This window comes from Propithecus coquereli, unplaced genomic scaffold (genome assembly GCF_000956105.1).
Source record: "Propithecus coquereli isolate 6110/MARCELLA unplaced genomic scaffold, Pcoq_1.0 Scaffold7, whole genome shotgun sequence".
Taxonomy (NCBI): domain Eukaryota; kingdom Metazoa; phylum Chordata; class Mammalia; order Primates; family Indriidae; genus Propithecus; species Propithecus coquereli.
In genome coordinates, this window is record NW_012153062.1 from 5,017,279 (window position 1) to 5,044,816 (window position 27,538).

Here is a 27,538-nt window from a genome sequence, read left to right on the forward strand (position 1 = left end):
ACTGTGTTAGATACATGATGTGAAAACATATTCTTTGGTATATACAAAAATTCTTATAGACCATTAAGCTCTTCATGACACAGTATTATAACAACTTAAAGGTAAAATAAAAGTAGACTCACCTGAGCTCCAATTGCACTTGTTAACTTAAAGATATACAAAACTATGTCTAAAAATGGCTGTAAAATAAATATTAGAATGCACAGAATTAAAACAAAAGAACTAGAATGATAGCTAATATAAAATATTAAATGCAAAAACATTTAATTCATAATTATCAACATGCAGAGTTCCCACCATGTATAAGGAACTATAATAGTATGTAGATCAATAAATACAAAAAAGATAACAGCTTTTATCTAAAGAAACTTAAAATGGAGACAGCCTGAACAACATCTACTATCAAGTTGGAAAAATCTTCATCACTTTCCATTAACTAAGATAGCTTTACTGTGATAATTAACCATTACTAACTTGGTACTTGCTCAACGTAATATAAAAACACTAACAAGCTAAGTTGTAATCCCAAATCTTCTACCAACTTTTCTGGTTTCTATGTATCTTCACCTGTGAAGTGAAAAGCTCTTCCTGCTCTAATATTGTTTGATTCTATTACTTTTATCACATCATCTATATATTGAAATAAGTGAGCCTCTGAATCTAATTTTGTATATAAAACTCAAGTTTCTAAAACTAAAATATTAATGTACTGCTCCTCATACATACAGACAATAACTGATACGCTATCATTTGTATATATTTTGAAATTTTTTTCAAAAAACTCAAATTGTGTTCATTCATTTTAAGACTACAGCCACCTCTTTCTAATATCCACATTATTACTGGGATAGATGGCTTGGTTTATTAATTGACTTGTACTGAGATTGGTGCTTCTTTTTTCTTGCTGCATACATTATCAAGAAGCTAGAGATACCTGTACAATTCAAGTACAGTTAAAAGTTATTAACAAAAATAATGACTCTTAATTTATAAGTCAGAGATCAATTAGATGTTCAAAACAGTAAACATACTGTAGTGTGTAGCACTACAACTAATTAATTTGATATTCTTCTCTGCTACAGATGTGACTAGACCTGAGTTACAGACTTGTTCAAGTGCTAAAATATAAAAAATACATAATGATATCTATACAATTACATGAAAAGTTTTATACATACCCCACATGTATGCACACACACAGAAAACAAATTTTAAAGTGTGGTAATGGGGGCAGAAAAGAAAGCTGGATTGCTGAACTATTTGTAGTTGTTACGACTTCCCAGAGTTTGGGGTCAGCTAGCAAAGGGTTCTGGAGAGCTAAATAAAGAGCAAAGTTTGGCATGAGTGAAAATGTATCTTAGTAGTGGGCCTGTACATGAGAGATGCTCTTGTCCATATATATGTTTTTTCTAAGAACTGCTTATCCTCCCTCCATCCACATGGCTGAAGCAGGAGCATTCCTGGTGTCTTACAGTGTGACCCAGGCCCTTGTATACAGTTTCTTGTCCTAAGACTGGATATGTGAGTCAATTGTGTAACCAGAGGCAAAGGTGGTATTATCAGTCCAGTCTGAGACAAGCTTCTACCCCAGACCAAGGCAGTCATGTGAATTAGAGTGAGAATTGGAGTATCTCAGATGAAGAGGGAGGGCATGCTGGGTAGACATCCTGATAGGTGCCCACTACGTGTCCTACTCAATGCAGAAGGTAACGGCAAAGAAGATGGCTCAATGACAAGACTATAGCAAAAGCAACAATACTGGTGGTGAGATAAGATGAGTAACACAAGTAAGAACTAAAGAAATGAGCAGGAAAAAAGAAAACTAGTTGAGGCCTATCAGAATCAAGAGCTTTGGCAATATCCTGAGAAGAAGGGGAAAAACACTAATTAGAAATTTGAAATAAACTTATATCTTGTGAAATTTTTTTGACTACTACTTAAATGATCTATTAAAATTAGAGACACTGAAGCAGAAAAATGGGCAGAAAGGAAGTCCTAGTCTAGTGTTATAAATGTGCAACTGGAAACATGAATTGACAGTCAATCTCTAGCAACAGCCAGAAGTACACAGGTCAAGAGATGAGGATTCAAATTTCTGTGGTTTTACTGTTATCAGCCTGCAGAATCCTTATAAAAATCTTTATATGACACTAAATTATCAGTTCTTGGCCAAAGCATCTCACAAAAATAATATAAGAAATCAAATAATTATAATTAAAACTATAACAACTCTAATTTTCTTATAAAAAGTACTAAATATTTATATGTTACCTGTTCTGTCCATCAAATCAATTCTATATAAATTTGCTTAGAATCAAAATTCAACAAATTAAACAAATAATTTTTAAAAAGTAGAGAAACTTACCTTACTAAGATTTGAATACAGATCAACTACACTGTTACAAAATTTTTCTACATCTTGTGTAAGCAGCTGGTCTGGATTAGCTATTCTGTTGTCCAGATTTCCCATTTTATAATATGTGAAAGCTCTAAAATTATAATAAGAAAATAATTTTAAAACAGGTTATTTTAAAAATAAAACAAAAAAATTCACATTATACCACCTTGTGCAAATACATAGAAACTAAAGAGTCTGTAGCCAGAAGAGACCCTGAAGATTGTCCTAATTGATTTTAGAGATAAGAAAGCAAGTCTAGAGAATGACAACTTGCCAAATTATGGAATAGCCAGGACTAGGTTCCAAATAATTGAGAGATTGTTCCCAATATGCTTCTGTGGTTAAGAGCAGTTTTCTTGAAAAACATATACAATAAATAACAAAAATTTCTATATCTCAGTTTCATAAATATTACTGTTCAATTTAAATATTTTAAAAAATAGGTTATCACTTACTGAAGATACTCCTCATAGAGGTATTTAGTGAGCCTTACTCGGAAGCACAGTTTAAGCTCATTTAACCCATACTTCAAGAAGTTATTAACCAGAGAGATCTAAAATAAACAAACAAATATTATTGGTTTTGCTTTGTTTTACTTCATAAATTATAATTTATTTCTCTATCATTTGCTGTGTCCCAAACCTATGATTTTTATAACTGATAGTCCAAATTGATATAATTCAGTTTTGTTTTACTTTATTGCATGTAGCTAAACCAAATGCAATTGGCTTGAATTACCGTACGTCAAACTTTACTTGGAACTTTATGAAACACTGGTCTTCTGCTGAATCTCAAACTTTGATATCTACGTTGCTTATCTCAATTTTGTATTTTGAGAGGTCTAAAAACTATGTATGTCCATCCCTGACCTTTATTAAACTATTAATAGATTTTCTGACATATTTTCAATCTAATTGGATTTTACAACGAAGCTTCTCCTTTTTATCCCAAAATTTAGAACACTAAAATTCTTATAGTGCCAATAAAATAAAAATAAGAACCAAGCTAAGAAAATCACCTATATTTTAGACTAGACTATTTTTAATAAATTCAGAACATAAATTCCAATTTAACTTAAACCACATGAGTAGTTCAAGCTACTATAAGGTTTATGGCATAAAGCAACTAGGGTGATTTCCCACACACCCTCTACCTTCAAATCTGGCAATGACTAGAAACGTTTTTACTTGTCACAACTGGAAGAGGGATTCTACTGCCATCTAACGAGATGCACCAAACACTGACAAAAACCTGGCCTGAAGGTTTAAAAAAAAAAAAAAAAACACATATATGTATACTATAAATGAAACTGAACCAAACATAATTCCTTTTAATTTTCCTATTTAAAGGTTTATATTGAAAAATTATACTAGAATTACAGAACTAAATTTGAAATAGGAATTGAATATCATAAATCTTTAAAGAATTTAATAAGTAAAAATCCTTAAAGATTTTTAATAAGACATTTATTTCCCCTATGTAAATAAGATTTTTAATGAATTAAACTTACGAGAGGCATGGCAGCGATGAAGTTGAGTAAGTATCTCTTGAAATCTTTTCTGTTACGACCAATGATACCACTGCAAACCACCACATGCAATGCATTAGTTGCAAAAGAAGCAAAATCTATGGCTAAGAAAACTTCTGTAAAGTTCTAAAATTACTCCAAGAAATTTCTATTGAATCAAAAGAATCAATAAGAAGAAAAGCTAAACACCATTTTCTTGTAAAACCATGTTTACAACTTTTGAAATGTAATAATTTTAAATAACTTGCTTGAACCTCACTCTGCAAATGACTAAATAGAATAACTAGCTCTTTCCTTAGTAAAAATGGCAACCTTAAAAAAAAAAAGCTTGAGCTGCCACAAAAGGAGTTTAGGATGGCAAAACAATTAACAACTTTACAGCCCCAGGAATGGATTATTATGGATAAAAAAGAGTAGCATTTGTTTGTTTTAGCATATTTTAACATCCCAATTCTCATTTGTATGAACCAACGGCAGGAAGACAGACTAATAAGGGATCAGCAAACTTTTTACAAGAGTAATTTTTTTTTTTTTTTTTTTTGAGACAGGGTCTCCTTTGTTGCCCAGGCTGGAGTGCAGTGGCGCAATCACAGTTCATTGCAGCCTAGAACTCCTGGGCTCGCTCAATCCTCCCACTTTAGCCTCCAAAAGCACTGAGATTTCAAGTGTGAGCCACTGCATCCAGCCAAGAAGAAATATTTTAGGCTTTGTGAACAATAACGTCTCTGTTGCAACTACTCAAGTCTTCCATTGCAGGGCAAAAGCAGCCAAGAACAACAGTGGCTGTACTGAAGTAAAATTTACCAAAACAGATGGTAGGCACTGACATTTAGCCTGTGGGTCCTAGTTTGCCAATAAATGCCAATAAATGATAGGTAAGAGCAGATCAGCGGGCGTCCTCAGAATGGTGCTGCAGAAATTTCAAGTCCCTCAACACACTTCAACTAGACCAGTTCCCCTTTTACCTGATTTTAATCTGTTTTATTAATATATATTTATCTGTTTTCAAAATATACATTAAAATTTTAAGGGTTCCACTGCAAAGTTTAGAAACCATTATTAAATCATATAAGGATCTTTGAGTATGCTATTTCTATGATCTACTAAAGAGAATTTATTTGATCGCAGATCTTTTTCAAATAACACTTAATATTCCCAAATGTATTAAAATATATTTATATAAAATGCATAAAATATATCTGAGAAACACTAGACTAAATGATTTAAACCTAGCTGCCCACCAAAAAAATGACTGGAATATGATAGAAAAAAAATTTCCTTTTTATAGGGATTAGGTAAATATATTTGGGAAAACCTGGGTTAAACAAAGCTAACAAAAGTCTTTATCAAAGACCTTCTCGAAACTTTTAATGTATAGTATGTGCACTGTAACTCTCTGAGAGGGGTTTGTAGCATGTAGCATTAGCTAAGACTCCACAGAACATACTCTGGGTAATGTTACTGATAGAAAAATAGTCCAATTTTCATATAACCCCTAACAAGCAAAAAAGTTAAAAAAAAAGTTGAACTAGAAGAAAGTTAAAACAGAAACGTTGTTTATAGCAATAAGAATATTAGAGACATTAAGCAACTAAGATAGTACAAAAACTTTGAGGTTTATGTTAAAATTGTTTGAACGAAACTTTAGTTTTAACATAAAACTGAAGTGCTTTAGTGCTGCCCAAGCTGTGAAACACACAAAATTGTAACATTTTGGTAAAGAACATGCCATGATTCAGCAATGGTTTACCACTGGAGTAGCAGCTATAAATTTAAAAAATGGTTTCTTGAATAAAGCCTTATTTCTGCTTATTATTCCACTGGAAAAAAAAAAAATTAGGTAAGAGCAATTTTGTAGCAGCCCTCATCATTACTTCCAAAATATATACAGATTCTTACAAAAAATGGTTTCGTAATTTTTAAGCGCTACCTGAAGCCAAATGGGTGAAAATAAAATATACCTTTATGATTAGTAAAGCAGCAACAGGGTATGAAGGATTTTCCTCCATATCATGGAATCATTACAGTTTCTACCTTAAAGAGGGTATCTTGTCCCATTTAAGATTTGCTCATGTTCCAAAGTCATTAGCCACTACTAACAAATAAACTTAAAATATGAAAAGGATATTAAAATGAAGTACATTAAGGACCATAACAAGTCTCTTTGAGTTTCTTATTAGCAGAAATACATGAATCTAGACATACTTTGGAAAAGGCAAAAAGGAAAAGGCAGATAAATCAATTTACAATGTAGCTTTAACAGTGAGATAGAGAATTGTAAATTTTTCAAATAAAATTGCCCCATATTATGAATGCACAGTATTTTAAAACTTTTAATTTGACCAAATACTAGATATTGACATTTGACCAATTATTAAAGATCTCATACATAGCAGAGGCTCAAAAATACTTAAAGAGAAAGGTGACAATTAACTTTAAAATGTTTTACAATTGGTAAATGTGGGTTAAGAGTATAAGAAAGTTCCCTGTGCTATTCTTATAACTTTTCTGTAAGTTTAAAGTATATCAAAATAGTATTTTTTAAAAAACTTTTAGAAATTCACAGAAAAAATAAAAAACAATTAAAAAAAAATCTCAAAAATAAATTTTAAAACTGAGTACCCAATAGGTTGACTAGTCTATCTAGTAGAATTATAAGCTAGCTCATGCTACATAATAACTTTCCTCTAGTCTATTATTGGGACTCAGAAACCAATACCCCAAAACATGATGCTTTGACATGCTGAACTGAAGAAGCCTCAAAGTCTCTCAGACCTTCTCCCTCCCCGCTGTCTTTCAATCCTTTGTCTCTCCCAAAATATAGGATGAAGTTCTTCTTAGAAGTTCCCTCATTTGCCTAAAGTCCAGACTCACCAAAGAAGAAAACAATTACGTCTGGTCCCTTCCTGGAGTATTCATTAACTGAACTCATATCGCAGGAAGAAAGTAAAGTCTATCCATGCACACCTGGACAGACTTTTGTCACAAACTACAAACAGACTTTGTCCCAGACCACTGTATGGTCTCCAAGCCCATTGAATGCCCCTAAAAATCATTTACTGCTCTCCTAAAATCTTCCACACTTCCCCATCTGTCTTTCACCCAAGAAGGGTATTTAAGCATCTATATCCCACTTGGTGGGGTTGGAGGGGGACAGAGGGGAAAATCACAGAGTGATTTGATTAACCCTAGCACATTAATAAAAATTTGTATGTCTTTTCTCCTATTAATCTGCCTTCTTGTCAGCTCATTTTCAGCAAACCTTCAAAGAGCAAAGGGGGAGTTTTCCCTTAGCATCGACATCATCATTATCAATTAAATTAACATTAACAGCTACACTTGGCAATGTGTTTCTTCCAGGTTATTAAGTCTTTGAGAAAATTAAAATTAGCATCTATTCAATTAAAACTGAAACTCTCTATTTGAGAAAAGTTAATATTCTTTTGGATTACAAAGTATGAAATCACAAAAACCTGAATAAAAGGGAAAAAAACTTCAAAAAAAACTAATTTTGTATTCTGTACTATTATTGTATAGGGTTCTTTATATGTAATATGTGACTGATTCTACACTGATATCTATATGATGTTGTTCATCATAGATGTAACCTGTAATATTTTTGCCAAAAGGCAGTTAACGATATTATAATTGGAAAGATTGCGTTTTTATCAACAGATCTGGCCTGCTTGCACACACAAATCCAGGCTCCCCCTTACAAACATCCTTCAAGAAAGACCAATCAATAAGCCTTAACTCCTGCTTCTAATAAATTTTTAAGGCCTTAACTTTTAAATATGAATTCACAGCCAAGAGTCACAGTTTGAGGAAAGCCTCTAATGACAAAGACCAGAAAAATAAACAAAAGACCATGAAGAAAGCAGCAACAATGCAGGGAACTAAAAAAAATTAAAAAATAAAAAAAAAATTAAACTAATTGATAGCTTCAGAGATGAAAAGATGTCACATACCAAAAAAGAATGATTGCTATAAAAATTAATATCCATATAAAAGATAGATCCTAGAAATGACATTGTAACAAAAATTCACTGGCTGACTGGCTAATAAATTTCCTAGAAAACAGAATAAAATATCAGAGATGAAAATAGAAGAGAAATTATAAGATAATCAGTCTAGGGGTCCAACATTCAGCTAATAAGAATTCCAGAAAAAATAGAGGAAGAATTTTTTAAAAACACAAAAAAATTTCCCAGGATGAAAAGAGCACACCTAGTACCCTTCACAATGAATGAAAAAAAATTCATACCACTATTCAGTGAAATTTTGAAGCACCAGTAATACATCAACAATTAAAAAAAAAAAGTTGAGAGGGTGGGAAAGGGGGATGAACAAATCCCCAGCTAAGGAAAGACGATCAGATGGCAACGGGCCTCAACACCCAACCTGGAGCTAGACCAGTGGTTTTTAACCTTTACTGCACGTTAGAATCACCTGGGATGTTTCAAAAAGTGATGACTGGGTGGGGCACTGTGGCTCACGCCTATAATCCCAGCACTCTGAAGAGGAGCGCTTGAAGCCAGGAATTCAAGACCAGCCTGAGATTCCACAGAAAACTTAGCTGGGCATGTTGGCACATGCCTGTAGTACCAGCTGCTCTGAAGGCAAAGGCAGGAGGTACTCTTGAGACCAAGAGGAGTTTGAAGTTACAGTGAGCTATGATCAGGTCCCTGCACTCTAGCCCAAGCAATAGAGCAAGACTCAGTCACAAACAAACAAACAAAACCAAAAAGTGATGACTAACTGAACCAGAATCTCTAGGGGCGGGGCCCAGGCATTAATACTTCTTAAAATTCTCCGGATGATTCCAATCATTCTGTAACCAAGGTTGAAAGCTAGAAGACAACATCAAAATTCTGAAGTGATTTCCAACCTGGAATGCAGAAGCATAGCTAAATTATCAGTCAAGTATGAGAGTAAAAGAAAGACACCTTCAGATTCACAAGGTTTCAAAATTATCTCCCTTGCATCCTTTCTCAAGGACTGCATCTATCAAAATAAGAAAGTAAGCTGAAGACGAGGAAAACAAAAGATCCAGAAAACAAGGAGAGAGAGATGAAAGAAATTTCCAAAATAATGATAAAGGCAAGTTCAAACATGTCTGCTATTCAGTGGGCCTAAAGTGCAACCAATCCTGATTAAAGCATGAAGACAGGAAACTACAAGAAGTATATATAGAGTGGGGGAGGAAATAGGGATATAACGTTGATAGACTACCTGGTGTGTTTGACCATCCTACAATACTAAGAGGCTTTTATAGTACTGTCAAAAAGTCTAAGTCTAGGTTAAAAAAAAGAACAAAAGTACACAAACAATAATTAGTAATTTGTGTTTGTTGGGAAAAACAAAAGGTTGTATAGAAAAGGAACCATCAAAGTATACCATGAGGCTTAGCTGCAAACAACAGTCAAAATCACGTAAACAGTAAATTCTGATTTAACAAAATTGCAATATGGGAAGACCAGCACGGGTATGGGTAAGAGTATAAAAGAGCTAATTCTCACCTTCAAAAGTACGAAATGAACACATACACTCTGAAACTGAAAAAAAAATCTATAAACAGTAATACAAGTATCCTGTATGGAAATACAGACATAAAATAAGAGATGAAACAGTAAAAGGAATAGAAAACGATTAGCTCTGGGTAATAACAGTTGGGAGTGGGAGGAGCCAAGTCCTGTAGGAATATTTGACTCTAAACTACCTTCACATGTTACTTTCAAAACTATGTTCATATATTACTTTGATTGAAATAAAAAGGCATGGGACTGATGCTACAGGGAGACTAGTTCTTAATAAAAGAGCCTACAACATTTACCCATATTCAGAGGTATGTGGTTAAGGGCTTTAATCCTGTGTAGATAAGCTTCTTTATTGTCCTAGAGAAATGAGTTAGAAAACATGGGCATAAGCATTCTTCCTCCTCCTATAAATCCTCTACGAAGCAAATCAAGGATCTAAGAGAAAAACTTTGATTCCAAAATTTTGGGGCATTTAAAAATTTTAAGTATTGTCATTCAAAAAGTTAAATTAAAGTAAATGTTTTAAGAAATTCTCTGACAAAATACTGCATTACCAGGAAAGAGAATTACAAAAAAATTTGTTTAACTCTGACATTCAAATTGGTATCATAAAAATAAATTCTTAGGCAGGGCACAGTGGCTGGATCACTTGAGGTCAGGAGTTCGAGACCAGCCTGAGCAAGAGTGAGACCCTGTCTCTAATAAAAATAGAAAAAATTAAGCCAGTGTTGCACGGTGTGCCTGTAGTCCCAGCTATTTGGGAGGCTGAGGCAGAAGGATCACTTGAGCCCAGGAGTTTGAGGTTGCTGTGAGCTAGTCTGACACCATGGCACTCTAGCCCAGGCAACGGAGCAAGACTATCTCAAAAAAAATAAATAAATAAAAATAAAAACTAAACTGAACTAAAATCAAATCAAATCAATAAAATTCTTTATTAACAGAAACAGTAAATGGATATAACCCAAGATATCCCAACTGACACTTGTGAAGTTTTTATATTCAAAATTATCAATTGCATTAATAATATGTGTAAAAAGACTACAATAAAAAATATAAAAAGCACTAACTTCAGACACAAAAAGAAATGTCTAAGAATTTTTTCCCTTCTAATAAACATGCTCAATGTGATTCTTTGAAATGCTTTGATATTTTTCTCCAAATTATCTCATTAATTTGGATATACAACTTGGTGGCTTTTTTTAAACCCCCATTAAAGTACTTATTATATTGCATTTTAATTTTCTGTCTACTTGTCTCCACCCCTCTATAAACTGTCAGTTCAGCAAGGCAGGTACAGTTTCTCCTGTTCACTGTTACATAAAATCCCTCTCATAGTATAGCACATTGCTGGCATATGGGAAACAATAAATGAATAAGCACACGATTTGACTTAAGCATCTTTTACATAATTTAGAATTTATTCCTTGCTTATAAAGATAATGCTTAAATATGAGACAAATTAGTATTTCGTACATATAGGAGGAAGGTAAATGGAAAAGTACCTTTCAATAAGTGTTCCATTTTGAATCATCCAAACATCACAATATGTTCGAGATACCAGCATAACAGCAATAAGTATCAAGTAACCTGTCTAAAATAAACCAGGTATAGCAAATTAAATAAATACATTTTAGAAAATTAAAAGAAACATTACCTTAGTAAAGATTTTTGGTTTCCAAAGTCAAAGCTTTTTCTAGCTTTAATACAGTTGGCTGACATTTTCCTTATGTTCAATTTTTTTAAATAGTTTGAAAGGAATTTAAAAATATTACAGAAATGGTAAGAGCCTTATAAATCATTTAATCTCTCTCTTTCAGAATTGAAAAGTGAATCCTAGGCAGGTCAAATGACTTGCCTTTATATAATGAGTCAAGGACAGAAGCTAGGAGTATAACTCAGATCACCTGGATCACAGGGTATTGCGATTTTGTTGTATTTTTAATATACAACTTTAACAAAGAAAAATGACAGTAACTGTCAATACACTGTTTAACAAGTAACAAACATTGAACCCTAAAATTTTGTGTAAGTAGAATATATTTGATAAATTTGTTAGAAAAAAATCTCTAATAGAGCCCCAGACTTCACAGGGCTTTCAATTTAGTTACGAAGGCAAGATTTGCACATTAAAAAAAAAACAGACAACTAAACAGACAAATTTAGGCAAGCATATTTGTATTACTTCATGTGGTAAGTGGTAGGAAGGGAAGGTTTGCAGTAGCAAAAGAAGGTCAGGGCATTAGAAATATGTTAAATAGACTGAGTAAAACAAAGGTGCGAACGAGGATTAAGGGTAAAAAAAGATAAAGGATTTAATGGAATAAACAGGATTAAAACCTTATTAAGTATATATGGTATTGTATATCCAGCAGAGTTTACACAATATAAAATTACTGCAAAATTCTAGGTAAAACAAAAAGTGATGTTTAGAGCAGGTTACTTAAGCAATGCTGCGTGCAAGATGGATTACAAGTGGGGGAGAGTTGAGAGGCTAGGTGACTGGCTAGGAGTCACCTCTCTGTGTGAGGTGAGAATCCTGCCATCCCTGATCCTCACACACAATTCAAAGCTGACCTTAAACCTTTTAAACTGGAAGAATAAGACAGGAACATAGAAGCTAAAGTCAGGGAAAAGGGCCTACAGGGGTGGGGAGGGAGTAGACATTTGTTGGATAATATATTCAGTTAGACAGTTACTAAAGGGAAAAAACTGCATCTATTATGTAATTTTTGCAAAACACACACTGTTTTTAAAAAAGGTGAAGACACTAGAAATATAGCTCTTTATGTGAAAGGCAAGGCAGGGAGTCATAAGCATAGAAGTAGTAAATAAAGCTATAAGAAAACAATGTCAAAGAAAGTCTGTGCAGTTGAGCTACGACATCTGCTACCCCAATATTTGCCAGACAAGGCAAGACACCATCTTCCTACTTTACTTCACAATCCCAAAGTTAGGTACTCAATTGACAATAGAAGAACCTATTCACTTTAATAAATGCTATCTGTAGATGTCACTTTACCTATAATGCCAACTTTTAATTCAGACCTTAATACAATCTCAATCCTAAATTAACCATCGAGGTCTAAAGGTAACACTAGACAATTATTTTTTCCCTTATTTTATATTCTTGGCTTAATTTTTCTTTAAAAGAAGTACCAAGTTTACCAATCTCACTTTAGCAAAATCTGGCAAACTTTGATTATTGACAGTTCTGAAATGCCATTAAATAAACAATGTCCTTAGAACCACCACTAACCCCATTATTAATGTGTTCATGCAATATGTCAGACCAAAGATTTGCAGTGATTTAGGCAGTACCTTACCTTATGATATATACAAACTTCCACATACTATATGAATATGTGTATTCATACAATACATGTATTTTTATTTATCTCACACATCAATTAATTAATCACTCTATCTCTACCTCCCATCTTCTGTGATTTCTATGGGAATTTTTCATTTTCTTCAACTGGAGTTAAACTTGAATTTTTATATCCCTCCAAGATGGTTCATAAAATGACTCAGAGGCACAGTTAGACCCCAGACAAAATGGGAGGTTGGCCAAGTAAACCTCTTCTGATTCCCTGAGATCTATTCAATGTCTCACATTCATTTTATATTTTACATCAAACCCATGCAACAGTTAAAACGAGCATTAAGCTGTTAGCTGATTAGGTGGGTAATACATGAATCTTTCCAGAGAAGCTTGTATTTTAAATAAGGATTCTTCAAAGCCAGGTAGGTTGTAGAAATGAAATGACAATTAGTCATACCCGAAGAGTCACAGGAAAGCTTTACAAAGAAGATAATGAGAGTTAAGCTATTTTTTTAAAAAACATACTCGTTTTTGTAAGAAAAAGGAAGCCAAATGTTTTAATACGGTTTTAGAAAGAAGACTAATTGGAAAAGGAGAAGCAGCAAAAAGACCAACTAAGAGATTACAATAATCCAGGTAAAATACAGTGAGAACAGCAGGAATATAAAGGGAGAGACTAATTTATGAGGAACTCAAGGATAGTTGGAAAGAACATTTAAAATATAAGGAAAAGAGCAGATCTTAAAAGTGTGTGATCCCATTTTTATGCTCACATACAAGAAAACTATACACCAAAATGAGTAAAAGGCTGATAGGAGCCAAAAAAAGAAATCTAGCTGCATTTTTCAATGCATTCTTCAAGAAACATGCACTACTTCTGTCTAATTAGGAAAAACCAAGTGTTACTGCATTATTTTTTTAGAGTTTCTTAAGGGTGGAATCAACAAGACATGGTGCCAAGGTGAGGGAAAAGAGAGCAAGTCCAGCAGGAGGGAAGAACGGACGTTCTCTCTCAGTTTTGCTTTTGGAATATCTTATCCATTCTTGCTATCACTAGATTATACAGATAATGCTTTTAAAAATTTGAACAATGCAAAACATTATGTTTTTTTTTTGTTGGTTTTTTTTTTGAGACAGCGTCTCACTGTGTTGCCTGGGCTAGAGTGCTGTGGCGTCATCCTAGCTCACAGCAACCTCAAACTCCTGGGCTCAAGCAATCCTACTGCCTCAGCCTCCCGAGTAGCTGGGACTACAGGCATGCGCCACCATGCCCAGCTAATTTTTTTTATATATATATTTTTAGTTGTCCAATTAATTTCTTTCTAATTTTAGTAGAGACGGGGTCTCGCTCTTGCTCAGGCTGGTTTCGAACTCCTGAGCTCAAACAATCCACCCGCCTCGGCCTCCCAGAGAGCTAGGATTACAGGTGTGAGCCACCGCGTCTGGTCAAAACATTATGCTTTAAGAAGATAAATCTGGCAGAAAATATTTTAAGAAGAGATCCTGGAAGTAAAGCTAATTAAAGAATATTGAATATCCAGGTAAGAACAGAAAAAATTAGCAGATCCCAGTGACTCAATGAGGAGGCATGGGGAGGTGGAGGAGTCAAAGGTGATGACATTTCTAGGTATGGAACAGGAGAATGCTGAGGGGATTAGAGATGGAGAACACAGCATTATTGTAACAATTATTAAAAATTTTTATCAAATAACAATAAAAATAATCTAGATAAAAGGGCAAAGAAAAGAATAAGACTTTATTCCTACAGTCAGCTCACCTCCTGAAATACTTGATGGATTCAGGTATCATTTTGGGTATATTAAAAACATTTAATCAAATATGAAGAAGCAGCCTTCAAATATTCCACAACAATGTGATTTTCTTACCATCTCAATTAATAAAAAGGTTTGCCTTTTTAAATTTAATCTTGTTTTTACTTACAGTACTTAACTATAATAAAGCCACACAATTTAGGGTGGCTGCACTGTGGTATTCTAGTATTAGACATAAAATAGAATGAAATAATACTTCATAATCAAGAGAAAACTATTTTAAAATTGGTCCTAAATAAGAGTACTTACATGACAGATGATTTTTTTTTGACAGGTGATGATTTAAAGACAAAAAATTTAGTAGTCTTCTTTACCTACACAGAACATTTGTTCTGATCTCACATAACCTTAAAAGTTGAACACTTAATATTATAATTTCGTAAGACTTACCTCTTTACAAAATGTCCTAGGGACCATGATTTTCAGAATCTGTGTGAGCCTTGATAAAAACACCTTGTCCACCACAGCTCTCTCTTTTTTCCCCTCTTTCTATATTAAAAAAGAAAAAAAATACCAGCCTTTTAAAATCGCTGTAACAAATGTATAATAAAATTCAAGAACCATGTCTCGTCTAAGTCAATATAAACAACTATGAGGATGGACACTGAATTTAGAGAGCAGATTTGCGCTGCCCCGCGTATTCAAACATGCTTTCAAAAAAATGATGCTATCTAAAAACTGGATAACAAAGTCAGAAGTTCTAGAGCCATGTGAATGTCTCAGAGAAGAACACTGTAAGCAGAAGAAAAGTAACTGCAAAATACCAAAATAAAAGCCTAATTCAATGTGCTTGAGGAACAGTAAAATGGCCAATCCGGCTGGAGCGGTGAGCAAGGGATAGTAGTAACAGATGAGGTCAGCTAAGAAACGGTCAAGTACTTACTGATTTTTTTATCATCTACTTCCTGATTAACAGCAGGATTTTCCCTGATATCAACTACAGGAACTTTTAGATTCCTAGATTTACCATTTAACATTTCCAATATGCAACTCATTCTCTCTTCCTCATAAAATTCAAAGACAGATATGGTTCCTTTACTCATGCAGCTCACATTCTAGCAGGGGAAACACAGAAAAAACACACCAATAACTAAATTACTACAGATAGATTAGGCAGGGCCATGAGAAACAAAAGTAACAGTTCAGACAGGATAACTAGAAAGGCTTCTTGACATTTAAGTTGAGACATAAAGTTAAGCCACAAGATGATTACTGGCCTAGGGGTTTGGGGTAGAGGTTAAGGGAGTAAAGCACAAATAACAAAAAGCACAAAAACAAAAATTCCGTGTTGGAAATAAAATTGGTGTGTACACTTCACAGCAAGATGAAAGTACTGTTAGGGCAAAGGGAACAAGAATGAGAGAAGCTGAAAAGATAGGCATGGCCTATGAAGGACAGTGCCTTGAGGTCACAGTAAGGATTGAGTTTGTTAGTATAGAGGGATTTAAAATAATCTTATTTCCCACAGAGATTTTTTTCACTTTCACTTGATCCATGAAAATGTAAGTACAAAACCATTTCCAGAGATAACATTCGACAGAAAAGCCCCATCTCCTAACTAACCTTTTTACGCCAGTTCCCACAATCACAGCTCACTTATCTGGTTAACTACTATGCTCTTGACAAACAAATATCCATAGTATAGTAATTCTAATAGTTAGATATAGCATAACTATGTTTTAATTGAATTAATATCTAACTTGAACATTAAGTGAATAATTTGAGTACTGAATTAGGATCATAAAAAATTACCATCTATGTGTCAGACACGGTGTTAAGTGCTTTATATATACTCCTAATAAATAGGCACTGAGTGTAGTACAGAACCGTAGACCAAGAAAGGAAATCCGAAAGCACTGTGTACAAGATTAGATAAAAAGACAATAGAACTGGGTAAGAATCAGCCTACCCCTGTAACTGTTGGAACAGAGTCTCAGGATTTCAGGTCTTTCAGAGAAAGTTGCAAACCTCATCCTACTGCTCTACATATAGGCCCACATACTTCATCCACACATGCATGCATTCATTCATTCAACATTTACGTGATCCAAGGCACTATTCCAAACAGTAAGGACACACCAGTAACAAAACAGACAAAAAGCCCTACTCGTAGTCTGTTTAGTTGAGCTAGCCTATTCTCCTCAACCCAAACCTTACCCTTTTCAACACAAACCTCCACTTTTAGTTTTCCCAAACTGAGAAAACAGGAAGAAAAAAATAAAGAGAAGGCAATACACATCGACTACCTTAAGAAAAGTTATACTTCTACTCTCAAGTTTCTCCTCCTGTCACAGCCCCTTTCTAACCTCATCCCACCTATAGTCAACACCCTTCTCCATTCCTAGCTTGAACCTTAAGTAGAATCATTCTGAGGTGAAATGGTTATCTTCTGACTTAAACAGAAGACTACCTATTTCTAGCTGCTCTAAAGAAATGATCTATAGCAAACAATGGAGAAGGTTAAAAAAAAGTTACAACAGAGTAACACTGAAGCACTTTAAAATATTAGCAGCTCGCAGGGTATGGTGGCTCACACCTGTAATTCCAGCACTTTGGGAGGCCAAGGCAGGAAGATCACTTGAGACCAAGAGTTTGAGACCAGCCTAGGCAACATAGCAAGACCCAGTCTCTACAAAAAATTTAAAAATTAGTGGAGTATGGTGGTGCACGCCTGTAGTCCCAGCTATTCGGGAGACTGAGGCGGGAGATCCCTGGAGCCCAGGAGTTTGAGGTTGCTGTGAGCTATGATCATGCCACCATGCCACCATACATGGCACCGTCCAGGCAACAGAGCAAAATCCAGCCTCAAAAAAAAAAAAAAAAAAAGTTAGCAGCTTGGCAGCTAACTGGTATATAATTCCTCCTCGTTTTCTTCTGTTTCTGTTGTCACTGTTCCTATTCTTAAGCTGTCTAAAAGATGAGTGGATTTTCATTACTTTTCAATCCATAAAGGGAACCATAATCTTCTAAAAGTCATCACAGTGTTTTCTGTAAGGAAACACCTGGATGGAAGGGCTAGCTTAGAAAGGCTGGATTCAGAGAAGAGATGACAAGATGCTCTACCATTCTTCATACATAATAAAATTCATACCTGAAACCAATCTCAAGAAGAATACTTGCAGAGATAATCATTTCATGACATTACTAGCCTTTCCTAAGAATTCATTTTAAATTCACAATTGACTTTTCCCACCTCTAAATTTTCCAGTAAAAAAAAAAAAAAATACAAAAAATATTGTGATGATATAAGTTTAACAAGAAAATTACAGAAACAGCAAACACATCATTAAAGATCATTTAAGAGGTTAAATAATGCAACCAGAAAAAAATGTACCTAAAATTCAGGAGGTAACAAGATCAAAGTGCAATAAGAAGTTTCTATTGATATGTGAATCAACTTAGGCCGAGATGAACTACAATTGACCGAAAAAGAGATGTGTGAAGTAGAAATAGCAAGTAACATAAAAGGCCATATGACGCTAACAAGAATGTAAGTATTCTATAGATTGTTGGGGAAAGTGTAAATTGCTACAACTATTAATATTATGTATCATCTATCAAAATGTAAAACATATACTGACTGTAAAATATAAAATAACCCAGCAAATTTACTTTTAGGAACTTATCCTACAGATATACTTGCATATATGCTTAGCCACGTAAATGAAAAACGCATTCCATTCTGTTAATAACATAAAATTAAAAACAATCTAAATGTACATCTATATTACATACATAAATCATAGCAAAATTACTCTATGAAGATTTTATACAATTGTAAAAAAGGAAGTGGCTCACATTCATACAACAGACTACGATAGAGCAGCTAAATTAACGAACTAGATCTACAGCTACCAACAAGAATGGATTAAAAAAACATCATGCTGGTAAAAACAAAGAATGCCGTATGCAATTCATTTTATAAGTGGATTTAAAAAAAGTTTTACAAAACTTCTGAATATGTAAAATAATTCTACCCATATTGTTTATGGATAAATATATATAAACACAAACACACCCTTCAAAAATATAAAAATATGGGCCGGGCACTGTGGTTCACATCTGTATTCCTAGCACTCTGGGAAGCCAAGGGGGGAGGATCACTTGAGCTCTGGAGCTCCAGACCAGCCTGAGCAAGAGCAAGACTTCACCTCTACAAAAAAATAGAAAAATCAGCCAGGTGTGGTAGCGCAAGCTTGTAGTCCCAGCCACTCAGGAGGCTGAGGCAGGAGGATTGCTTGAGCCCAGGAGTTTGAGGTTGCAGTGAGCTACGATGATGTCATTGCACTCTAGCCACAGCAACAGAGTGAGACTCCAAAAAAAATAAAATAACATAAAAAAATGCATAGGAATGTTAAATACCAAACCTAGCGGTGTTTACCTTTATACATTTTGAACTTTATACCACGTGCATTACTTCAAAATTAAATAAGTATTTTACAATTAACTATCTCATTTTCTAACTCTAATTAAATCCGTTTCTTCTTAAATCTCATGTCTTATGAAAACTGTCTCATCCCGCCCCATCACAAAGATTATGATTATGAAAAATTTCAATAAAAAAATTCCTTTTTAATTGGTTTCTCTCATAAGTAATATATTCACTGTAGAAAAATTAGAAAATTCTGATGAACAAAAATTACATACCCTACCAAAGACAGCAGACAGACTTATTTACTAAAAATAAGTCACGTTAAACTATTCTAACTTTCTTCTTTTTTTTTTTTTTATTATTTTTTTATTTTTTTGAGACAGAGTCTCACTCTGTTGCCCGGGCTAGAGTGCATGGCTTCAGCCTAGCTCACAGCAACCTCAAACTCCTGGGCTCAAGTGATCCTCCTGTCTCAGCCTTCCAGGTAGCTGGGACTACAGGCACACGCCACCATGCCCAGCTAATTTTTTTTTTTAATATATATATATTTTTAGTTGTCCATCTAATTTGTTGCTATTTTTTTTTTTTTAGTAGAGACGGGGTCTCGCTCTTGCTCAGGCTGGTCTCGAACTCCTGAGCTCAAACAATCCGCCTGCCTCGGCCTCCCAGAGTGCTAGGATTACAGGCATGAGCCACCGCGCCTGGCCCTAACTTTCTTCTTTATTAAGGATATTATATCAGCATATTAGCTGACATGTAGAATGTAAGCTTCATGAGGGTAGGGACTTATTTGTATAACTACCATATACCTAGAGACAAGAACAATGCTGGGCATATGAGGAGCTCAATAAATATTTGTTGAAAGGTCGACTTATGAAATGAATCAATAAATTAATCAAGGAATTTGATGTTTCTTATGAATTATTGTGGCCTTAATGGAGAAGTAAGAACCAGATTTTCCTACAGCTGGATACAGTCACAGATGAACAGACAATAACTAAAAACAAAAAAAAAGATTAAGAGATGCCACAGAGTAATCTCTTTGGTCCTTACCTAGTCAACACTATTAGCAATTTTGAGAAGAAAGACAAGGCAAATTAAATTTGTAGATAACACCTTCTACTTAACATTCTGGATGTTAGAACTGTATCCAAAATTACACTAATAGTATAGATAGTGGATTAAACCTGATAAGCTAACATTTACAAGGATAAGTTGCCATATGACCCAGTAATTCCACTCCTAGTTGTATATATGTATATACCTAAGAGAAATGAAAATATATGACCGTATAAAACCTCGTACACAAATGTTCATAGCAGCATTATTCATAATAGCCAAAAAATGGAAACAACTTAAGTGTTCTCAACTGATGAATGGATAAACAAAATGTGGTATATCTATGCAACCGGATACTATTCAGTAATGAAGAGGAATGGAATACTGATATAGCAACAACACGATGAGCCTTAAAAACATTGTGCTAAGAAAGAGAAGCTAGACATGAAAGCTCACATATTGCATGATTCCATTTATATAGAATGTCCAGAACAGGCAAATCGATAGAGACAGAAAGTAAATTAGTGGTTGCCAGGGTTGGGAGAAGAGGGTAATGAAGAGTAACTGCTAATGGGTATGGGATTAGAGGATGAGGGAATCATGAAATTTTTTAAATTACTTGTGTGATGGCCGCGCAACTCCGTGAATATACTAATAACTAACAATTAACACACCTAGATGAATTTTATGTATATGAATTATATCTCAATAAAGCAATTATTAAAAAAAGAAATAAATCAACTAAAAAATACAAAATGTAGGGGATCTGTCAACAGAACTGTTCATCTGAAAGACACCTGAAAGTTATAATTTACCATAAACTCCACTTAATGTAAGCAATAGTTATGGCAAAAGAAGTAAAAGCGATTTTAGGCTGAATTTTAGCAATATGGTATTCATATCAAGGAATGTAATAACGTTGATATTTTCCATGCTAGTCAGACTACATCTGGACAGCTACATTCTATTCTAAGCATAATGTCCACATAAACTAGGATAAGTCCTAAGGAATGTACACAGAATTGAAAAAGGATCAGAAACCAAGTCACATAAGAAACATTTGAAGAAATGAAGGTGGCTTAAGATAGAAAATAAAAAAGACTCAGAAGATACAACTATCTTCAAATATACTAGGGTCTGCTAGAAAAGACAGACTTGTCCTGTGTTGCTACAAAAGGCAGAATGGAGTCAATCACTAAGAAGCTAGAGGTGGGGAAATTAATCTCCACATTGGCTAGAACTATTAATAATACAGTTATGGCTGCCTCCTGGAGTAGTACTTTCTTTTGTTTTTTTTTTTTTTTTTTTGAGACAGAGTTTTGCTCTGTCACCCAGGCTACAGTGCCATGGTGTCAGCCCAGCTCACAGCAACCTCAAATTCCTGGGCTCAAGCGATCGTCCTGCCTCAGCCTCCCAAGTAGCTGGGACTACAGGCGCGCACGACGTCGCCCAGCTAATTTTTCTATTTTTAGTAGAGACAGGGTCTTGTTCTTGCTCAGGCTGGTCTCGAACTCTTGAGCTCAAGTGATCCTCCCACCTCGGCCTCCCAGAGTGCTAGGATTACAGGCGTGAGCCATCGCTCCTAGCCTGGAGTAGTACTTTCCATCAAATGAACAGTAAAACTAGAAGACACATGTCAGGATTCCTATTTCAGAAAGAATTCCTATAATATATAACAGATTGGAGATGACATTTTTAAGTTCCCTTCTAATTATAAAATTCTATAATTTTATCCTAATTCAAAACTATACAACAAAGTAAAATAAAATAAAAATGAAATTCCAAAGAGTAGATGATTTAAAATTTTACCTCATTGTTCTGTAATGGTGGTTTTCCATTTTTCTTACTGCAGAGGGAAAAAAGAGAGAGAGCTTTACTTTATTTGCAAAGTGTTATCATTAAAATTATTTTAAGATGTCAAAAAGAACACACCAAATTCTCCAAATGGGCTGCTTCTTTTTCACATTATACTGAGATAGAACATGCTAACTAGTAATAGTTCAGCTGCCTCTTACTGAGCATTATTTACAGAAAGTGCTCAATAAATGTTTATTACTATTATGTAACAGGCATTGTGTTTGGTAATTTTTATTAATACATATATATGTGGACAAATACACATACATAAGTGTGAGTCTGCTTCTCCGTCCTTGAATCAAAGCTTGGCCACGTGAACTGCTTTGGCCAATGGGATGTTAGCAAACTGATGCAGACAGAGGCTTGAAAAATGTTTGTGTATTTGGCCCTCTCCCTTACTACTGGGAATCTTTCCCCAACCACATGAGCAATCCCAGGTTAGTCTCCTAAAGGATGAGAGAACATGTGTCATTCCCATATTACAAATGAGGAAACTGGCCTGGAAAGAGTAAGTAGCATGCCCAAGGTTCATACTCTACTACTGATTCAGGCTACTTCTCTACACAATATAATTAACCAGACTTAGATCCTTTTTGTTAATATAACACATTACCATGGCACCCTGTGCTTTTACATAATATTGATGACATTTTTAATGTCTTGTTTGATGTATTTTTTTTGCTGGTAAACTAGTTCCTACAAGTCAGAAGCTACTGCAGATTGGTTTCTTCAAAGTTCAGTTGATTATGGTATTTGGGGTATAAAATGTTTATTAGGGATTAACACCTGTGAATGGAAGGCAGTGAAAGCAAGTTTCCATAGAACTTAAACTGTGATGCAGTTCCAACAAAATTTCAGCCAATCAGATAGAAAGCTCTAAAGCAAGTACTTTCTGTCCATCAAGGTGCTCTGTGGAGCATCAATTTATCAGACTTCAAACTATACTACAAGGCTATATTAACCAAAACAGAATGGTACTGGCACAAGAACAGAGATCAATGGATCAGAAGAGAGAACCCAGATTTAAAACCAGCTCATATCGCCATCTGATCTTTGACAAAGCAGACAAAAACATACACTGGGGAAAAGAATCCCTATTCAATAAACGACACTGAGAAAATTGGATAGCCACATGTAGAAGATTGAAACAGGACCTGCACCTCTCGTCTCTCACAAAAATCAACTCACAATGGATAACAGACTTAAATCTAAGGCAAGAAAAAAAATCTAAGGCATGAAACCACAAGAATTCTAGAAGAAAATGTTGGAAAAACTCTTACAGACATCGGCCTAGGCAAAGAATTTATGAAGAAGATCCCAAAAGCAATCACAGCAACAACAAAAATAAATAAATGGGACCTGATCAAATTAAAAAGCTTCTACACAAGCCAAGGAAACAATCATTAGAGCAAGAAGACAACCTACAGAATGGGAGAAAAATATTTGCATGCTATACATCTGATAAAGGGCTGACAACTAGAATCTATAAAGAACTCAAGCAAATCAACAAGAAAAAATTCAAACAATCCCATTAAAAAGTGGGCAAAAGACATGAACAGAAACGTCAAAAGAAGATAGACTAATGGCCAACGAACATATGAAAAAATGCTCAACATCTCTAATCATCAGGAAAATGCAAATCAAAACTGCAATGAGATTATCTCTTAACCCCAGTGAGAATGGCTTTTATCAAAAAGTCCCAAAACAACAAATGTTGGCATAGATGCAGAGAGATAGGAACACTCATACACTGCTGGAGGGACTGCAAACTAGTACAACCTCTATGGAAAGTAGTATGGAGATATCTCAAAGAATTAAAAGTATGCAATGGCCAGGTCTTTGTACTTCTGTCTTGCTGTGTCTGCAAATGCATGCTGCCTCAGGGAATGTGTGATGAGGGCTCTCAACAGCTAAGGCCAACCCTAAGGCATGGGGCAGAAGGGGCTGCCTGGATTCTCCATTCCTCACAGCTGCGTAGTAAGCCCTTCTTTAAAGGGGAATCTGGGTGGCGCATCTCTGTGTCTACCAGGGTTCATGTATTTCTTAACCTTCTATAGTATATATCTAGTGGAGCTCCAATGATGTACAGAATGAACACTTTCAGCAGTAAGATACCAGGTCATAAATGAGGCTAGAAAGCCAAATTTAACTACAATTCAATAGACACTCTTATTTTAAAAAGTGCTTAGGTTTATTATCATTTTTAATTTCAATTGTATTACAGGATTGTTTATCTGCTTAAAATTGTTTATGAATTGTAAAACTGTTTCAGAAAATGCATTTTAGGACAGCCAAAGGTAATAATCAACAGAGTGAAGAGACAATCTATGGAATGGGAGAAAATATATGCAACCACAGACCTGATAAGGGGTTAATATCTAAAATGTATAAGGAAGGCAAACAACTCAATAGCCAAGAAAATAACCCAATTAAAAATGAGCAAAGGATCTGAATAGATATTTCTCAAAAGAAGACATACAAATGGCCAACGGGTATATGAAAAAGTGCTCAACATCCCTAATAATTAGGGAAATGCAAATCAAAGCTGCAATGAGATATTACCTCACACCTGTTAGGATGGCTATTACCAAAAAGACAAAAGGAAAATGTTGGCAAGGATGTGGAGGAGAGGAAACTCTTGTACAGTGTTGGTGGGAATGTAAATTATTAATAGTAAGGCCATTAAGGAAAGCAACATGGAGATTTTTCACATGAGAAATTTTGATGGCCTGCATTGAAACTACAGCATTAGAGAGGGAAAGAAGAGCGCAGAGAGATATTGGAAATGAAGGGTATGAGAAAGGAAGAATTATCTTAGAATAACTCCCAGGTTTGTCATTTGGGTAGCTGGTAGATAAAGGTACATTCACTGAGTTAGGACTTAAGTTTGGTAAGGGAAAAATGGAAGAATAGATTTGGGATGGAAAGGTAAGTTCAGATGTAGACAAGTTTAAAATGTTTTCATTAAATCTAAGTACAGATGACTTATTAAAAATCATATATTCAAGTTAGGAGCTCAGGAAAGAGGAGGAAGCTAGATATTTAGGAAGTCATCAGAGAAAGGGTGATAGTTGGCATCATGGTTTTGAATGAGGTGGCTTAGAACAGTATCTCTAGCACCTAGAGACAGTGGGTCTGAAGATACAGTCTTTACAGTCTTAAAGTTCTATGAGAAGTTTCTAATTTTGTGTTTTCATTTGGGTGATAAATTATATTAGTATAAACACATTCTGGGTTATCCGAATAAGTACCATACTATGACAGATTTTGGTACCAGTATTTGTGTTGGAATGGTTGCTAACTGATCATCTAGAGATCACATACATGATAAACAAATTTGCTGCATTAAAACTTGCATTGGGTTGATGTGTATTAGTGTAAAACTAAGAAAATCATCTATTTTGACTTTTGTACTCATACTGAATTTTTTTGCCATTAAAATTTTTAATAGTCAATTACAGGTGAAAGGTGCTTTCACAGAATTTCTGAGAAACAGAAATCTTTTAAAGAAACTTTGGTTTGAAATTATGAAAATGACAGAGCAACAGAGTAATGTACTATTTTCACTGCCACAGATTGATCAAAGAAAATAGGACTTACATGTAGATTATGTGTTCAGGCCAAGTGAGGGCCTTATAAGATGTCATGGTGAGCTCTGAACAAGGTATTTCATGGAAGCTTGAAGACAGAAAAGTGATAGGAGAACTGAGTGATCATGTGGCCCATTGATGGATGTAGGTGTAGGTGTGTATGTATGTATGTAGGTGTATGTGTATATGTATTTACATGTACATATGTGCCAAACTTAAAAGTATATTTATTTTTGTGAGCAATTGTAGTGCATGGATCCGTTTCTCTCTATAAATACCAACTTATAATGTTTATTAGCAGTAAGTGTTATGACATTTTTATTGAGTATTTTAATTTGTAGGGTTTTGTTTTAATATACATATACATTGTAAAATAATTGCCACTAGCAAACTATAGTCGCCCTCATGAGATCGTCACAACTTATTCATCTTGCATGACATTAGTACCCTTTGACCAATTATTTCCCCATTATCCCCAACTCCTCACCCCTGGCAACCACCATTCTACTCTCTGCTTTTCTAAATTAGACTTTTTTAGATTCCATATGTGAAATCATGCAGTATTTGTCTTTTTGTGTCTTGCTTATTTAACTTAGCATAATATCCTCCAGGTTCATCCATGTTGTTGTAAATGACAGGATTTGCTTTTTTTTAAAGACTGAATATATTCCATTATATATACCACATTTTCTTTATCCATTCATCTGTCCATGGACACTTAAGTCGATTCTACATTCTGACTATTGTGAATAATGCTGCAATGAACATGAAAATACAGATATGTCTTTGAGATACCAATTTACATGGTGTCTCTTTTCCTTTGGATGTATAATTGAGGTAGGATTGCTGGATCATATGATAGTTCTATTTTTAATTTTTTTCAGGAATCTCCATATTGTTTTCCATAATGGCCATACTAATTTACATTCCCACCAATAGTATACAAGAGATTCCTTTTCTCCACATCCTTGCCAATGCTTATCTTTTGTCTTTTTGATAATAGCCATCCAAACAGGTGTGGGGTAATATCTCATGGCAGTTTTGATTTGCATTTCCCTGATTATTAGGGATGTTAGGCATTTTTTCATATACTTGAAATACTTCCTCTGTCTCTATTATAATAGTTTCACATGCTTTCTATGTAGTTTCCTTATCATTAGTCTCTATTCTCTTCCAATTCATTTCCACAGCCACATCAAATACAGTATGTGTGTATGTATATATGTACTGTCCCAATATATATACATACACACATGGATATATACACACAAATATATAACTGCATATATGTATAGACCTCATATATGTACATAAAATACATATCCTATGGAATTCAACTAAGGTAATGCTCATAACTTTATTTATTTCAATAAAAAAGAAAAAAAGATTCATAATTTAAGCATCCAACCAAAAGTTTAAAAGAAACAACAAATACAAGGGAAAACAGAATAATCAATAAAAAACCAAGAGTTGGTTCTTTGGGAAATAAAGCACCAAATAATCTAGTTTCAAAATGAAAAGCAGTACAAAAACATAAGAGGAAAAATAAAGAAATAAGCACAAAAATAGATGAAATTTAAAAAAAAAAAAGACTTCTTTTTCAGCTTTTCTTTTTTTTTTTTTTGAGACAGAGTCTCACTCTGTTGCCTGGGTGAGTGCTGTGGCATCAGCTAGCTCACAGCAACCTCAAACTCCTGGGCTCAAGCGATCCTCTTGCCTCAGCCTCCCGAGTAGCTGGGACTACAGGCATGCACCACCATGCCTGGCTAATTTTTTCTATTTTTAGTAAAGACAGGGTCTTGCTCTTGCTCAGGCTGGTCTCGAACACCTGATATCAAGCGATCCTCCCGCCTCAGCCTCCCAGAGTGCTAGGATTACAGGTGTGAGCCACCTGCCCAACCTGCCTCACCTTTATATAAAGAAATATGAAAACCTGGATGAAAGAGATTATTTTCTAGAAAAATAGAATTTTTCAAACCCAATCCCCAGTAGAAACAAAAAAAACTAAATAGACTGAAAAACTGAGAAATTGAGAAAATTGTC

General features: G+C 34.5%; 1 protein-coding gene across 1 annotated transcript in view; it reads right to left on the reverse strand.

Moving 5' to 3' along the window:
• Positions 1-27,538, reverse strand: part of ABCD3 (ATP-binding cassette, sub-family D (ALD), member 3) — an 83,673-nt gene that overhangs the window by 30,945 nt on the left and 25,190 nt on the right. The window contains exons 2-8 of the mRNA XM_012661116.1: positions 21,858-21,894; positions 15,008-15,106; positions 10,966-11,054; positions 3,909-3,978; positions 2,854-2,951; positions 2,366-2,489; positions 123-179 (exon numbers count right to left, since the gene is read on the reverse strand). Coding sequence (XP_012516570.1) covers positions 123-179; positions 2,366-2,489; positions 2,854-2,951; positions 3,909-3,978; positions 10,966-11,054; positions 15,008-15,106; positions 21,858-21,894 — 574 coding nt within the window. The remainder of the gene's footprint in view (positions 1-122; positions 180-2,365; positions 2,490-2,853; positions 2,952-3,908; positions 3,979-10,965; positions 11,055-15,007; positions 15,107-21,857; positions 21,895-27,538) is intronic.